This window comes from Oryx dammah, unplaced genomic scaffold, assembly GCF_014754425.2.
Source record: "Oryx dammah isolate SB20612 unplaced genomic scaffold, SCBI_Odam_1.1 HiC_scaffold_27, whole genome shotgun sequence".
Classification (NCBI taxonomy): Eukaryota; Metazoa; Chordata; class Mammalia; order Artiodactyla; family Bovidae; genus Oryx; species Oryx dammah.
The window spans coordinates 10,899,429-10,916,814 of record NW_024070211.1 but is presented as its reverse complement, the minus strand read 5'-3'; the positions used below and the strand labels follow the sequence as shown (position 1 = coordinate 10,916,814).

Sequence of the window (17,386 nt, the reverse complement as noted above, 5' to 3'; positions counted from 1 at the left end):
TTGGGGCCTCCCACCTTGCGTTCTCTCCCCTCTCTCCTAAAAACTTTTTGACAAGGTATTCTACTCTTCCCTCCCCCCCTCCCCGCCCCGCGCTCCCTTCTCTCTCTGGCCACTCCTTCTCTGACTCTTCTTTCTCCTCCCACCTCCTGGAACGTGGGTGTTCCCCTAGTTTCTGTTTTCATCTTTCCTCTCCCCAGGCACACTCTCCCTCCCCATCTCATCCATTTCCTGGCCTTCAACTCTCCATTTGGGAGAAGTCGCTTCTACCAGCACCTCAAAGCTGACTTCATCTTCTTCTATTTACTTCCCACAGCCTCTTGACAGTTTTTCTTCAGAGCTCCACTTTTTGTTTCAAAGTTAATGTTTACCAGGGATAGAGAATCCCAGCAGGAGCTCAAGTGGACTGAATGACCTCCAACAGACCCTCTGAGGCTTCCCAAGCCTGACTTGGTCAGACTCTTGAGAGAGGTAAATTAACCTCATTCTCAGCCAAGCTGAGACCCTTGGGCTGGGGCTCTGTTATAACACTTATTACAGTCTACCTTGTGTTGTACTTTTCTGTGGACATGAGTTTTGATTATAAGCTCCTTGAGGGCAGGGTCCACATCTCGACATCGTTGTCTTCTGCCTTGTGCCACCTAACAAAATATCCTGCCAATAACATGCCCTTGTTGACTAAATCTTCCTTATTGAATTCCCCTCTAAGTCACTCTCCTCCAGTATGTCAGCTTCAGCTTTTACTTTTAAAATATACTCTGTAATGTCAAATGTTTAGATCAACTTTACAGGTATTTCATCAGTCACAGAATGAAGTTCCAACCCCTATACTGGCATTCAATATCTGCCAAGATCTGCCTCAATATATCTTTTCTAACCTAATCACCTGCCACCTTCATGTTCCTTGTTTGATCTTCAAGCCTTTCTCTCTGCAAATCTCTGGCCACTGAACTCTAGCCCAGCAATTAATGCCTTTATTAGTAACTGTGGTCTGAATGAAAGCTTTAAAATGCCACTTTCTCAGTACTCTTGCCTGGAAAATCCCATGGGCGGAGGAGCCTGGAAGGCTGCAGTCCACGGGGTCGCTGAGGGTTGGACACGACTGAGCGACTTCACTTTCACGCATTGGAGAAGGAAATGGCAACCCACTCCAGTATTCTTGCCTGGAGAGTCCTAGGGATGGGGGAGCCTGGTGGGCTGCTGTCTATGGGGTTGCTCAGAATCAGACACGACTGAAGCGACTTAGCAGCAGCAGCAGCAGCATAGAAAGTATTGCTTTTTTCAACTGAGCTGTAAATAAGCTCTACCACCGTTTAACTCCTCAACACATTGTTTCTACATTTTTGTACCATTTGTCTTCAAATCTGATGCAGTCTTGTTATCATATTTGCATGTCTTACCCCTTCTCTGCAACCAGCAATAGAATGTTACTGACCACATTTGCAAAGTGAGGAAACCCAAACTCAGAAAAGTAAAACTTTGTGTCAGGGTCACATAATGTCTTCTTTTGATTGCACCAGACTGTGTCAGAACTCCCTGAAGGCAGGAACTGTGTCTTATTGTTTCTGTCTCCCACTAGCATGTAGTGAGTCCGCAGTTCAGTTCAGTTGCTCAGTCATGTCCGACTCTTTGCAACCCCATGGACTGCAGCATGCCAGGCTTCCCTGTCCATCACCAACTCCCGGAGCCTGCTCAAACTCATGTCCATTGAGTAGGTGATGTCATCTAACCATCTTGTCCTCAGTTGTCCCCTTCTCCTCCTGCCTTCAATCTTTCCCAGCATCAGGGTCTTTTCTCATGGGTCAGTTCTTCACATCTGGTGGCCAAAGTATTGGTGCTGCAGCATCAGTGAGTCCTTGGGAACTACTTCTATATTAATGAATATGAGTTGCCCTCCTCTGTAGAATGACTCTTTAGAACCTTCAAGGAAACGACTAAATCATTCTCAAGGCTTCACTTACAAAGTCAGTAAATTTGTGAAAAGCAAGAGATATTGATATTCTCAATTGAATGAGATTTTGTGACCCAATCTCCTTTGAAGGAAAGCTTGGAAGGAACACAGATACTACTACTTACTGAGCTCCAAGGATAGTCCAAGATTCATCTGTTATCTCATGTAATTCTCACCATAATATCATGAAGTAGGCATTATGCCCCCATCTGACAGATGAGGATACTGAGGCTTGAGAGGTGTGTTGGCAAATGTCAGACAGCTTAGTAATATATTGAGTAAGAATTCAAATCTAGACAGGAATGACACTGCATCACCAATGAAAGACCTGAATATGTAAGAAGCAGGCTGGCACAAGGAACTGATGCGTAAAGCAGAATTCCAATATATTAATTGGGAGTGAGAAACATAATTGTTAAGTGGCTCATAATTGATAGGCCAGAACCTCTTTATACCATGAAAAGCCAAATTATCATCAGAAAGTAGTTAGGGTAGTTGGAATCTGAGCAAAAGGAGCCAGTGAAAAGATGAATCACTAAACCACCTCCATGGCGAACGTGCTGGTTGGGGCTCAGGCTTCTTCCCTCACTCTTTCATTCACTAAACATTTATTGACCATCTAGTGTGTATCAGGAACTGTGCCGGACTCGGAAATCCAGCACTGAAGCTTCCAGCCCAGGTGATACTGCCAAGTTTGTTCCTCCCCTCCCCCATGGCTCATATTTTTGGTTCAGGAAAGATCCACCTTCTGTTGCCCTTCTCTCCACTCTTGAATCAGCTCTGTTGAGGCCACTGATTGGTCAAAGCTTTCTTTTATTCCTCAGTCACATTCCAGTCCTGAAGGTACATCTAGATGCTATTTGAAATGTTTCTGAGGCTCCTTTAGCTTCAGACCCTCTCACAGATTTTAACCCTAATGGAATTCTCATCTGTTCTGAATTCATTCTTCATAAATTAATTTTCTAATCCCAAATGCAATACGATAGAATATTTTTATACCCTGACCAGATCTGGGGCTATGATTTATCAACTCAGATGTAATTTTCTGAGCTCTTATTGTTTGCCACACCCTCCCCTTCCATTTTAGAATATCATTTCTGCCTTGAGGGAATTTCAGGAAAGAAATCCAACTCCGGGTGACTTATTTGACAAAACCAAAGCAGACTCAATCTCTGTGGCTCATTCACACATTCATTCATTTAATTACTCATTCAGCAGACATTCTGCTAGGTGCTGAGGGAGGGCCTTCTGGCTGACAGGTCCTGAGCTGTCAAGCTATACAACCAAAATTGACATTGTCCCCAGGAATTGTGCATTAGGGGGCAGAACAGCCACAGACTCTTGAAAGCAGAACTAACCCTCTCCGAAGAGCCCTGCCCAGGAATCAGGCAACTAGGGTTCTAGTTTTTAGCCATGTGATCCAAATTTTTTTCAATCTCTTAGGATCTATTTCTTCATCTGGAAAACAAAGGAATTGAAAATAGCTCTAACTCTCCAGAGGAAGTGTGAGAAGAACTGGTGTTGGGCATTACATATAATTCAGGTAACTTGATTGTATCCTGAGGACAGAAATCTTCAGATTTCAAAAAATTCACCCCTCTTGGATTTCCCTGGCAGTCCAGTGGTTAACACTCTGCCGCTTCTGCTGGAGGGGTTGCGAGATGATCCTCTGTGGAGGAAGTTCATCAAGATGCGGCCCGAAAACCCCAATAAATTAAAAACAAAATTCACCCCTTTTAAAAAATAAAACACAAAACCTGAGCTCCAGTTTGGTTCAGTAGGCTGTGAGCCCTCAGCGCACCCTGCAGGCAGGACTCTGTTATAGCTCAGAACTGGCTGGGGAAAAAGGTAGATTTTTGAGTTCCCAGAATTGTCAGATCCTTAAAAAAGGCCAGGCAACAGCTAAGACTATGAGGATTCCCTTGCTGCCAGCAGGAACCAGACTTCCCGGAGACCACCCCGCTTTCCTCTGCCCCTTGCCCAAATTCACTTCATGTTATCTTGACTTACTCTCTCACCTTATAGGCAGGAATCCTGAAGTCCAGAGAGAAGGCATTTGCCAAAGGTCTCCCAAGAAGCTGGTCAGAGAGCAGAATTTAGAACCTTGGGATCCAGGCCCCCAATTAGGGCCACCTGCAGACTGCCCCAAGAGCCTCCCATTTCCAGAGAGAAGTGTCTTTGAACTGGAGTTTTGCTCACCCTCTCTCCCCCTGTCCTCCAGGCCCCGAGGCTGTATATATTCCATTCGCAGACAATCACCCTGAGGCCTATCACTGGAGCAGTGCCCCAGAGCCTTGCCATCATCCCTTTCCACCTCTTCCTACCCTCAGAAGCCTTTTGTTATCCACCCCTCCCCTCCCTCAGTTGTACTTGGAAGCAGGATGTCAGAATTGAAGGGTCTAGTTCCAACACTTTAGAGCTGTGGGAACATGGTCAAGTCACTTCACCTCTCTGAACTTGTTTCCTGTTTCGTAAAATGGAGCTATAATGTTTACTTTCAGGGGTTATTGTGTGGATAAGAGTTAATGCATATGAGTCTCTTAACCAGGCTTGATGAAGATTAGGTGCTCAATAAACAGTAATGATCATTTAACTAGTACTTAACTGTAGTGTCAAAGACGCTTGAGAGTCCCTTTGACTACAAGGAGGTCAAACCAGTGAATCCTAAAGGAAGTCAGTCCTGAATATTCATTGGAAGGACTGATGCTGAAGCTGAAGCTTCAATACCTTGGCCACCTTATGCAAAGAAATGACTCACTAGAAAAGACCCTGATGCTGGGAAATACTGAAGGCAGGAGGAGAAGGGGACGACAGAAGATGAGATAGATGGCATCACCAGCTCCATGGAAATGAGTTTGAGTAGGCTTCAGGGAGTTGGTAATGGACAGGAAAGCCTGGAGTGCTGCAATTCATGGGGTCGCAAAGAGTCAGACACGAGTGTGCGACTGAACTAAACTGTTCTTATTTTAAAGTACCTAGCTCAGTGACTGGTAGATAGTCGGGTGTTCAAGAAAGTGGTCATGACAATTAAATTTAAAACTTTGGACCACGAAGCCTGGCATTTAGCAGGGACTGAATAAAAGAAGGTTAGTCATGTTGCTTTTTTGACCCAAGGGCGCCCAGTACCTTTGCAGTCTAAAAGTCTCTCCCGAGCAAAAGCTGCGGCGCCTACTTCTTTTTGCTCAGCAACAGGCTCTCCTAATGAAGTCTGTGGCTGCCAATGAGCAGGAAGATAGGCGGGGCTATCTGGCAGCCAGTAGCAGCCCGCAGCGGCACTCGGGATAGGCCCAGGCTGGTTTCCAGGCCGCAGAGGGAAGCATAACCCCGAGGCTGATTGCTGGGCGTGGAGTGTCTCCAAATTCTCCTCGCTAATCAACCGGTCTCTGATTGGTGCGGACTGCGGCGGCCCGCCCCTCCCTCCGTCCGATCCCGCCCCCAGGGGAGGGGGAGAGGACTACGCCGTTAGCTTTCCATTTCTTTTTTTCACCGTTTCCTTTTCTTCTGTTAATCAACTTTTGGTTTTAGTTCATGTTTTTCCTTTCCAAATTATGTAACATATATTATTGCAGAATACTGGAAAGTACAGAAAAGGATAAAGCTACAAAAGAAATAACCCGAAATAATATCCCCTCCCCCCTTTAAAAAAAGATTTTTGACGCTTTCTACCCTAAACCGGTATTACTCCTGTTCATTGTTCTATTGCTGTGAAAGTATAAACCTAGAAACAACCAAAATGCTCATCAAAGAGGACTGGTTAAAGTAATAAACAGATTGGTCTACACAGGAAGCATAATGCCGCACAGAAGCAGGAGATAGTTATACGCTGTATTGTAGGTGCTCTACGTGAAATGAAAAGATGTGCTGAATTTAATGTTAGGTTAAAGCAAAGAAACAGAAACATGCACAGTGATACATTCAGAATGATGTAGATATGTTGGTGATTACACAGAGGCAACAAAAGTCTGGAAATATGTGCAGTTTGCAACAAACTGTTAGGATCCAGTTACCTCTGAGGTAAAGGGATAATAGAGAAATTATAAGACTTTATACACTACACTTGTTTAATAATCGCTTAAAAGCCAAGATGTAGTACATTTGTAACTTAAAAAATAAAAGATACTTTCAAAGAACTGAAGTTGGGGGGGGCCGGGGAGCGGGTGGGGGGGAGGAAGGTAGTAGAGAGAATCCCTTTGAAATTCTAATCCTACCACCAAGAGAGATTCAATGTTAACACATTGGCTTTTATTTTTGCGTATATTTATTATATATAAATATAATGTTACTATTATATACTAATTCTTTAAACTATGTTTATATTTACAGTATATAAATTATGTGCACTTCCCAGGTGGTTCAGTGGTAAAGAATCTGCCTACCAATGCCGGAGACCCAAGAGCCTTGGGTTGGATCCTGTGTCAGGAGGATCCCCTGGAGAAGGAAATGGCAACCCACTCCAGTATTCTTGCCTGAGAAATCCTGTGGACAGAGAAGCCTGGCAGGCTACAGTCCATGGGATTGCAAAGAATCCGACACGATTGAGCGACTAAACAGCATAAAAATTATGTATGGCTATGGAGCCTGCTTTTTCTACTTACTATAATTCATGATGATTTTTGAAAATTAAATGTTCTTTAAACTTAATTTGTTTAAAGTTCATAATAACATGATTTTACTGATAGGTTTTCTTTTTTTCAGTAATTTTTTTTAAATGAAGCTCTTGATGTTTTCATGAAGGTTCTTGATGTCTTGTGGCAGAAAGAGTTGAGCTTTAGCCACGGAACCACCAGGGAATTCCCCTACAACATAATTTTTAATGGTTGTAGAATGTTCACGTGTCACATTCATTAATATCTATTGCTAGACATTTTTCAATATTTTATGTCAAAGTGAGATGAAACTCTTACATACAAAATATTGCATCATATTCCTGATTAGTCTAGGTTAAGTTTCTAGGAGCAAATTCATGAGTCAAAGACTGTAAACAAGTATATTTCTCTTGATGCTAACTGTAAAAACTTCTCAAAGTTTATTTCTGTGGATATTTTTGATGCCTATCTTAGGTCAGGCTGCCATAACAAAATATCGTAGACTGGGTAAGTTTGAAAAACAAAATTTGTTTTGTCAGAATCTGGAGTCTGGAAGTCCAAGATAAGGTACGAGCATGTTGGGTTCTGAGGAGAGCTCTCGTCCTGGCTTGCAAATGGCTGCCTTCTCGCTGTCCACAGATGGCAGAGAGTGAGTTAAGCAAGCTGTTTGATGTCTCTTCTTAGAAGGGCTCTAATCTCATTGTGAGGGTCCCACTCTCATGACCTCATCTAAAATCACAGAGTGGGAGAAAATTTTGCAAATTATATAGCCAATTAAGGCCTGAAAGTGAAAGTGAAGTCACTCAGCCCTGTTGGACTCTGTACCCCATGGACTGTAGCCTACCAGGCTTCTCCATCCATGGGATTTTCCAGGCAAGAATACTGGAGTGGGTTACCATTTCCTTCTCCAGGAGATCTTCCCGACCCACGGATTGAACCCGGGTCTCCCACATTGTAGGCAAGACGCTTTACCATCTGAGCCACCAGGGAAGTCCAATTAAGGTCTAGCAGCCATCATATATCGGAGAAGGCAGTGGCACCCCACTCCAGTACTCTTGCCTGGAAAATCCCATGGACGGAGGAGCCTGGTAGGCTGCAGTCCATGGGGTTTCGAAGAGTCGGACACAACTGAGCGACTTCACTTTCATTTTTCACTTTCATGCATTGGAGAAGGAAATGGCAGCCCACTCTAGTGTTCTTGCCTGGAGAATCCCAGGGACAGAGGAGCCTAGAGGGCTGCCGTCTATGGGGTCACACAGAGTCAGACACGACTGAAGTGATGCAGCAGCAGCAGCAGCCATCATATATAAAGAATTCTGGGGGCTTCCTTGGTGGTCCAGTGGCTAAGACTCCAAGCTCCCAATGCAAAGGGCCTGGGTTCCACCCTTGGTCAGGGAGCCACATCCCACATTCCACAACTAAGAGTCCGCATGCCATAACTAAAGATCCTGTGTGCTGAAACTAAGACCTGGCACAGTCAAATGAATTAATTAATTTAAAAATTCTGGAAACTTAATGATAAGAAGACAAATAATCCAATCCAAAATAGGGACAGGACTTGAAGGGATGTTTATTCAAAGAAGACAGACAAATGGCCAATAAGCACACAAAAAGATGCTCAATATTATTGGTTATCAGAGAAATGCAAATCAAAACCATGACAAGCTACCACTTTACCCACATTAGGATAGCTAGAATCAAAAAAATCACGTGTAACAAGTGTCAGTGAGGGTGTGAAGAAACTGGATTTCTGTACATTGCTGGTGGGAATGCAAAATGCTGCTGTGCAAAAACAGATTGGCAGTTCCTCAGTAGGTTAAATATAGAATTACTCTATGATCCAGCAGTTTCACGCCTAGGTATTTATCCAAAAGAACTGAAAACAGGTGTCCAAATAAATACTTGCATAGGAATATTTTTAGCAGCACTATTCACAACAGCCAAAAGGTGGAAGCAAGCCGAATGTCCATCAGTTGATGAATGGATAGTCAAAAGTGTGATATAGCCACACAATGGAATATTATTCTGCTATTAAACAATGGAATGGAGGTGTGGGATGGGGAGGGAGGTGGCAGGGAGGTTCAAGAGGGAGGGGACATATGTAAACTTATAGATGGTTCATGTTGACCTTTGGCAGAAAACCAACACAATACTGTAAAGGAATTATCCTTCAATTAAAAATAAATAATTTTTAAAAAATGGAATGGGACTTCCCTGGTGGTCAGGTGGTTAAGAATACACTTGCCAATGCAGGTGACATAGGTTCCATTCCTGGTTTGGGAAGATTCCATGTGCTGCAGGGCGACTAAGCCCATGTGCCCTAGAGCCATGGGAAGCCATCCCTATAAGAAACCCCGGCACTGCAACTAGAGCCCCTGCTCACCACGTGCAGCCTCGAAGACCCAGTGTAGTCAAAAATAAATACATAAAAGTTTAAACCATGTTATACAGATGGACCTTGAAAACCTTACTCTAAGTGAAAGAAGCTAGACACAAAATGTTACATATTGTATGATTCCATTTGCATGTTGATTCAGAATAGGCAAGTCTATCGAGACAGAAAGCAGGCTAGCGGTTGCCAGGGGCTGGGTCGAGAGGGAAATGGAGAGTGCCAGCTTAATGGGTACGGAATTTCCTTCTGGGGTGATGAAAATGTCTCGAACTAAATAGAGGCAATGTTTGCACAACATTGTGAATATACTAAATGCCCCTGAATTTTACACTTTAAATGGTTAATGATTAATTTTATGTCATGTGAATTTTATCTCAAGTTAATAAAAAGGATGATGAGCAAGGGGGAACCTGTGGCATCTGCTAATTGCGAGATTGTGCTGGGTGGCCCAGCGTGTGAAGCGTTGGTATACATCTCCTTGTACTTCTTTGTTCCTTTGCCTGCTCCCAAGCTTTTTGTTCCTTTCTGATGTTTGAGGTTGAAGATTCCTCAAGGGTAAAAGTGGTTTAGGTGTTTTCTGCTCTAGGAAATGACTGTACTTAAAAAGAAGAGGGAAAGGAGCCAAGGAGGGAGAGAGGATGGAAAGAAGAAAGAAAGAACTGAGAAGTGGGACACAGTGACTGAGTCAGCTTACAGGTGGCCAGCTCAGCCCTGGGCAGAGTCACAGAACTTACTACACTCCCACCTTCCCATCCCCGCCACAATCCCTCCGAGCAGCAGATAAAGGGGTCCAAGGACCTCTCTCAATGCCAGATGCTGTCACTCAGTCTTGAATGCCAGTCTCTCCTGTTTACCTGGCTGCTGTTATGTCTCCCAGGTCAGCATTGATTGCCTGTCCCACGACCTCCCCCAACATTCTAAACTCACTCCATTAAAACGACATTGTTGTTTAACCACTTGACTTTGCCAATAGGCTGTGGGTTCCATAAGGACAGCAGTGGGAATTATTTTGTAGTTGAATTCCCAGTGTTTACCAAGTGTCCAGCATGTAGTAGATACTAAATATAATTTTTATATTGAAAATTAAATGAATATATTTTAGAAGTATGAAACTGGAATCCATAGAATATGCAGCAGTGCATATTTGAAAATAGTGGAATAACCCTGGGTCATCCCCAATGGTCCTGGCAAGACCCCCCACCCGCAACCTGTTCCACGTTGAGGAGGGAGCTAACGGGTAGCTGAACCACGGCAACTCAAGACCGTGGGAACAGGAGTTCTGAAGTAAAGTCCTTGCTCAGCACAAACCTGCTTGTGTGACCTTGAGATAGTTATTCCCAATTCCCTGCTTTTGTTACTTTGGTTATAAAATTAAGCTTACGGTGTATGAACCTATTTACCAGAAATATCATGAGATTTAATGAGTAAATAAAGTGCTCCATAAATTGTTGTGCAATTATTAAATAATTGTTAAATAATCTCGTGTAAAATTCCACAGAAATTTTTTTTTTTTTAATGTTTCTGACACAGGTGGTTAGAAAGCTACTTAGATCTCCTGCACTTTTCAGGGCTTCTCTGGCCCCTGCCTTTCCTGAGTTTTGTTTGTTCAGGTCTTGAGATTCTGTGAGGCAATAGCCTGTTCTTCCAGTAAATTACTGTTTTTCTTCTCCATAAGCCAGCCAGTGCTGGTTTCTGTTACTTGTAAACAAAAAAGATTTTAACTAATGCAATAAACCAGTGTAGCATTTTCCGAATTGTATTCTGTGGAATGCAATGTTTGAAAATGCTAATATGTTTTGTACAGAATAATTCTTAACACATTTTTTTAAAAGTCCTAAAATAGCATTCATATTAAGAACTCTATCAGAGACTTTCCTGGTGCTCCAGTGGCTGAGACTTTATGCCCCAAAGCAGGGGGCCCAGGTTCTATCCCTGGTCAGGGATCTAGACCCAACATGCTGCAACTAAGACCTCACACAACCAAATAGATATAATATTTAAAATATTAAATATATAGTTATCTTCATTGTACTTAATAATCTGCCTATGTTGACACATATGTTGCCTATGTCTGATGATTATTAAAAGTGCCCTGTGCTCAAGAATGTCAGCAAATTTCATTAGAATTTAGAATGGTCCTCAAACGTCAGGGCACATCAGAATCACCTGAGGGAGCTTGTTTAATGACATTGCTGGATTCCACCCTCAGTTTCAGCAGGTCTGGGATGTGGCCTGGGAATCTGCGTTTCTAACAAGTACCCAGGTGATACTGCTGCTGCTGCTTTGTGGCTTAAGAATCCCTTGCTGTAGTATTTCTCAAATTCTAAGAACCACCTGAGGGTGCTTCTGGGTCTTTGGTTAATCTCATGGCCTGTGTTGTGTCTGTGGTAACTGGTTCATATCACATAAATTATCTTAGGATTTTAACATATACTTGTTTAAAATTTTTAAAGTATTTTAAAACAGAGTCATATCTTTCCGTTACTATAGCATGATAGGAAAACTAACCACAGGTATGTCCTAACAAAAAGATCATGAGTTACCATTTTCATAAAGCTCAGGTAGTTTTAAACTAGGCAGCTCCAAAAACTTTTTTTAAGAGTTGAAACTCAGTTTTAACCACTGGAGTTACACTGCAGGGGTTTCAGGTTGATCCCTGATGGGGAAGTTCCACATGTTGCCAGGTGAGGCAAAAAAAGAAAAAAAAAATTGAACTCATGATTATTTGTCTTCACTTTAAAGTTTCAACTCTTTGATTCAATCATCATTAGACTGATTTTTATTTAAAACATAGGACAAGAGTAGATGATACACTGCTGTTGAGGAATCAACTTAGGAACATCATTCCCAATAAGGAAAGTATTGATTATAAGAAGTCACAAAACACTATAATCTTCAATTTTTTTTTTCCTTTGCCTGTTTGGCCTCGGGACATGTGGGATCTTATTTCCAGGAATCAAACTCCAGGCCCATGGCAGTGAAAGCAGAGTCCTAACCACTGGACCACCAGAGAATTCCCAAGATTTTGTGTGCCTTTTTTTTTTTTTTTTTTGGTCACAAAAGTCCAAAATGGAAGATGTTCCGTGTTCCTCAACCAGTTTTTAAAATTTCAAATTTTGCAGTGTTTTAAAATTTTAAAAAGGTATGTGAGTTAATATGACCATTTCTTGTACCTCATCTTTAACGTCATTTTGTTGCTGCCCACTAGAATCTCAGCACTCATACCTCAAGAGTATCTAGAAATAAACTTTCCATCAGCAGCACTATAGGTAAGTTTTGGGAACAGCCATCAAGTGTCTGGTCTGCAAGGACAGGGTCAACGACTTGTCCAAGATGTTATCACTCAATGGTCCTAAGGCCTTTTGTGTAAACAAAAGTCATCTGTCTTAAAACAAATGGCATCACAATTCTGGGGCAAATGATCTACTATTGAACTGGTGAATTGAAAATATCTTGCCAATGGCCCATATGTCACTTGAAGTTGTTTTTTGCATTTTTGTCTATAAGAGTTACACAAATAGTTTGTATAATAATCAAGGCCTTAAAGTCTAAAGCAAGAGGATGCTCGGCAAAGCAAAATGTAACTTCAGTGGTAATTCTGATTCTGCGCTATTAACAGATTAGGACTCTAAACACCTGGATGCCAAGGTGACACGATTTCTAATTCCAGCCTTCTCAACCTGCATGAGGATAATTAGAACAAGGGTAATTAGTTCACACGGAGTTGTCTAATCCATTTTATAAATGCAAAATGGTATTAGTGAGGTGCCTTGAATTACAACTTTTAAAGTCCATCCTAAAGGGGATCAGTCCTGGGTGTTCATTGGAAGGACTGAGATTGAACCTGAAACTCCAGTACTTTGGCCACCTGATGCGAAGAGCTGACACATTGGAAAAGACCCTGATGCTGGGAGAGACTGAAGGCAGGAGGAAAAGGGGATGAAGAGGATGAGATGGTTGGATGGCATCACCAACTCAATCAACATGAGTTTGGGTAAACTCCGCGAGTTGGTGATGGACAGGGAGGCCTGGTGTGCTGCGGTTCATGGGGTCGCAAAGAGTCGGACACAACTGAACGACTGAACTGAACTGAAGCAACCACTCCTGTTTTCCAGGCTGCTCTTGACCTTATATGTTGACATCTATCCCTTAGGAAGCTCTCTCTGCTGCCTCTTGCCTAGTGTCTGACGGGCAAAAGGGACTTTCTGTTCTCCCTGTCATGCTATTTCCTGCCTCTGCTGCACAGCACTCATCACACTGTGCTTTGGCTCCAAGTTCCCTACTGCGTGTACCCTGTCTTCTGATTCATTTTAGTGGCCCAGTAGTGTGTCCCCTTACCTCTCTTCAGACAAAACATTAGACACAGTTCACTAATGACAATTTATTATAATTTGTTGGAAGCACACAGGTTGCTTTTGGTTAAACCAGAACTATGTCTACATAGAAGTGGGCAATAATAGGTAGCCATTCTATGGAGAACTGGCGCACTCAGTCGTCATCTTCACTCTGTTTTAGTTTCTTGATCGATTGCTTATGCCGCTCAATTTCTTTCTGCAGGCGCTCAATCTCCTTTGCATGATGAGAGATCTCATTTTCATGGTGTTTCTTCAAGGCGGCCAGCTGTTCTTTAGCACGAGCTCTACAGGACAGAGTGGCTCTTGGTTTAATCCCAATTCTTCACCCCAAAGAGATCTCTAAGCACCTGAAACACCTAAGGCAAAAAGGCATCCCAACCCCACAGGAGTCTGGCTCACCATCCTCTTCCACCCTCTTCAAGCCCCACTATGAACGACGACTCCATCCTAAGATACAACATTTACAGGAGACGGCCAAAAATGACTCCATTGTCCTGGTGGTAGTGCCTGAAATTCCTGCGCTAATGAAGGAGTCCTTTCAGATTCAGTAGAAAACTCCAGAGAGGTGTGACTTAAGTCCCTACCTGAAGGACTTATGAGAGAAACACCCCAGAGAACAGAATCCCTTTCTGGGGGGAAAAGAGCAAAAGGAGCGGGAGAGATATAAAGGTGCATAGTTAAAGGACAAATATATGTGTCCTACCACAGTTTATCTAGGGCTGTCTTTGCCTGAGGACTGCAAGGCCCTCTGTAAAGGCCAAAATGAAGGGGAGGAAAAATAAAAGTGGTCTCGAGTCCAATTTAGGTCTCAAGAACAGATGATTCAAATGTTGGCTTGGCTATATACAGGCTTCTGTTTTCCATAAATGTAAAATGTGGGAGGCCAATTAGATGGTCTCTAAGGGCTGCACCTTATCTCTCTGGTATGACAGGTGCCATGGCGATAATCCTTAATAGTGAGCAAGAGAGGGCAGAAAAGATAGGCCAAGGAGAGCAGAAGATAGATTAGTTCCACGCTGCTCCCCACTGTGGATACAAGTCTGTATAAGATAACTCGAGGCTGGTAAACAGGGTAGACAGGCCCAGCCCAATCCGTGCTCCTAAAGGCTGGGCTGGGCTGAGCGGGCCAAGTCTCCAGGAAAAGAGGGGATAGGTGTCCAAACCACGTGCAGCTGCCACATGCTCCTACGATCCCACTTGCTGAGGCGAGCTGCAGGAGCAGAAGGGTCTAGAAATGGCTGAGGGTCTGAAGGATCAGGGAATTCATCCTTGCGGGGCTGGCAAGCTAAGGCCTGGGATGAGGGCCGAGAGAGTCAGGCTCAGTGAGTCTGCAGATAGTGGAACCGTCGGATCTAGATGCTCTGGGAGCAATCTGGGGGGCATCTGCACGACGCGGGTAGAACTCCATGGGTGGAGACGGAGGATGACTCAGGAAGAGATAAGTCGAGATCTGCAGACCCGCAGGTGGAAATGACTTGGATATGGGGGCCGTGGGATTCGGCAGGCCACCGGGAGCCCACAGGTGGCGACAGTCGGGCCCTCAAGCATTGGGTGTTAACAGGTTCAGGGGCCTGTTAGGTCTTTCTGGGAGGGTGAGATGGGGTGGGGTCGGGTGTGGATGGGACGCCGCAGGACGCCAGGAAGGGATGCGTGGGGGCAACTGTCAATTGAAGAGGGGCTGGAAGGCCGAGAGGGATCTAGGGCTGGACTCGGGGTCCCCAGGGCCTCACCGGAAGTATCGCTCCTCTTCGGCCTGCTCTCTTTTTCCGAAGGCCCCACCGGCGTCCCGGACCGCGCCCGCACTGGACCTAACACTATCTCCCTGCGGAGAGAGACGGGGGCATTGGTACAGACGCGGGAGGAAGGGAGAGGAGGAATCCGCGCTCAGGGCTGGGGCAGCGGACCCTGCCGCTGGCGTACCGATTCCGAGCCAAAGCCTCGGCCTTGCATTGCCCAGACGCTCCAGACGGCCTGCCGGGTACGCGCCGCCAACGCCGTGGCTGCCATTACAGTCAGCGAAGCACCCCTCCAGTGACCTGAAGTTCAGCGTCTCCTTAGGCGCAGCTTCTCCGCAGGCGCTAACTGCCGCTGGCCAGGCAGCCAATCGTTTCGCTGGAGAGGCGTGATGAAGCCAGGAATAGCGAATCATTCGAGGGAGAGGCGGGGTTCCTGTAGTTTGTGGCGAATCCAGCAAAGGGGCGGGCCAATTCTTAGCCAACCCCTAGCAAGGGCTCCAGGGTCAAAGGACTGGAGAAAAATAATGGAGGAGATTGGGGAAAAGGTGGAACAGAGAGGCAGTAGCCAAGGTTTCGGCTCTTGGATCTATCAGAACTAGGCGTGGCGTCCACCCCCACCTCACCATTCCTACTCTCACGTTATTGTTAAACACCCAAAGGAAGCCTTCATTTTTCTGGACTACTAGCATCAATAAGATGGGTAATAAGGGGGCGGGGGGCGGAGTGGGCGGCTCTGTCCATGATGCTGACGTCCAGGGTGCCCTTACGTAGTCATTTAGAGTTGTGGGATTTTTTTTTTTTTTTTAATGTATGAATCTATGGTTTTTTTGCTGTTGTTGCACTGACATTTCACTCTCAAGTCTAAAACTTCAGCTCAGAGAAAACTTCTCTGCCCTCCGTCATTCTATCAATAGCTCACTGTTTTGTTCTTTTTGTCTTTTTGCGCCTTCGAGTTTATGAAGTTGTCAAGTCATTACTAAATTAATATTTGCGAGATGCATTGATGTGTTATCAAAAATGGACTTGATAACAGGACTTTTGAGTGTGGTGCAATCAAGTTGAAAAGAGCATAGGTAGGCGTCTAGGGAAGACATTACCTTGGTCTTCCGTTAGCCATCTAACAAATGTCATCAAGATAATAGTAGTTCATAGCCTTTGCCTATGTCATTTTCTCCCTCTGGGTCCAGTTTTTTTCTCCTTTAGTTGAGAGAGTTGGGCCAGATCTCATTCATGATTATAAAAATAACTTCTTTGCTTTCTGTGACTTTGTTGAAGGGTTTTTAGTGATCACCTTTTCGCTGGAAAAATACCAGCCCTGGTTTGTATGACTTACATGGGAGGAAATGGCTGCGGGGCACATTTTCAAATGTTCATTTCACAAAACTTGAAAAGGCATGAAAGCAGAAGGCTAGAAATAATAATCACGCGTAAGCCCACTACTTAGTGATAATAACTGTGTGTGTCTCTAGATACTTCAGTGCCATTCCTGTTTCAGAGGGCTTCCCTGGTGGCTCAGATGGTAAAGAGTCCACCTGTAATGCAGGATCCCTGCATTGATCCCTGGGTTGGGAAGATCCCCTGGAGGAGGGTCTGGCAACCCCCTGCAGTATTCTTGCCTGGAGAATCTCCATGGACAGACGAGGCCGGTGGTCTATAGTCCACGGGGTTGCAAAGAGTCAGATGAGACTAAGTGACTAAGCACACAGCACAGCATCTGTTTCAGAAACTCTGCTTCTGGTTCTCAGATAATGTTTTTTGGTTATCTCCTGGGTGGGCATCCAGTGGAAGGTCTTGGTGAGTTTGTGCAAAAGATCCATAGGGGCATTAGGGTGGCTACAATTTTAAAAAATGGAAAACAACAAGCATTGGTGAGGATGTGGATAAATTGTAACCCTCCTGCATTGCTAGTGGGATTGTAAAATGGTTCAGCCACTTCGAAAAATAGCTTGGCAGTTACTCAAAAGGTTAAGTATAGAATTATATGACTCGGCAATTTCAGGGAGAAGGCAATGGCACCCCACTCCAGTACTCTTGCCTGGAAAATCCCATGGGCGGAGGAGCCTGGTGGGCTGCAGTCCATGGGGTTGCTAAGGGTCGGACACGACTGAGCGACTTCACTTTCACTTTTCACTTTCATGCATTCAAGAAGGAAATGGCAACCCACTCCAGTGTTCTTGCCTGGAGAATCCCAGGGATGGGGCAGCCTTGTGGGCTGCCGTCTATGGGGTTGCACAGAGTCGAACACCACTGAAGTGACTTAGCAGCAGCAGCAGCAGCAATTTCATTTCTAGGTACATACCTCCCCCCAGTAGAAAACTGGTACTCACACCTTCATAGCAGAACCATTTTACAATAGCCAAAAGATAGAA

At 44.3% G+C, this 17,386-nt stretch overlaps 1 protein-coding gene across 1 annotated transcript; it reads right to left on the bottom strand.

The window, feature by feature from the left end:
* Nucleotides 1-13,292: 13,292 nt before the first annotated feature.
* Nucleotides 13,293-15,398, bottom strand: ATP5IF1 (ATP synthase inhibitory factor subunit 1). The gene is made up of 3 exons (XM_040229849.1): nucleotides 15,202-15,398; nucleotides 15,012-15,103; nucleotides 13,293-13,565 (listed from the first exon to the last, which is right to left on the bottom strand). The coding sequence occupies exons 1-3, from the start codon at nucleotides 15,286-15,288 to the stop codon at nucleotides 13,415-13,417; spliced, it is 330 nt and encodes a 109-aa protein (XP_040085783.1). The 5' UTR covers nucleotides 15,289-15,398; the 3' UTR covers nucleotides 13,293-13,414.
* Between the last annotated feature and the right edge of the window lie 1,988 nt (nucleotides 15,399-17,386).

Coding starts and splice junctions, on each gene's coding strand:
- ATP5IF1 (XM_040229849.1), bottom strand. CDS start 15,288: ATGGCAGCCACGGCGTTGGCGGCGCGTACCCGGCAGGCCGTCTGGAGC. Junction 15,104..15,201: donor GAGGCTTTGGCTCGGAATCG/GTACGCCAGCGG, acceptor CTCTCTCCGCAG/GGAGATAGTGTTAGGTCCAG. Junction 13,566..15,011: donor GAAGAGGAGCGATACTTCCG/GTGAGGCCCTGG, acceptor TCTGTCCTGTAG/AGCTCGTGCTAAAGAACAGC.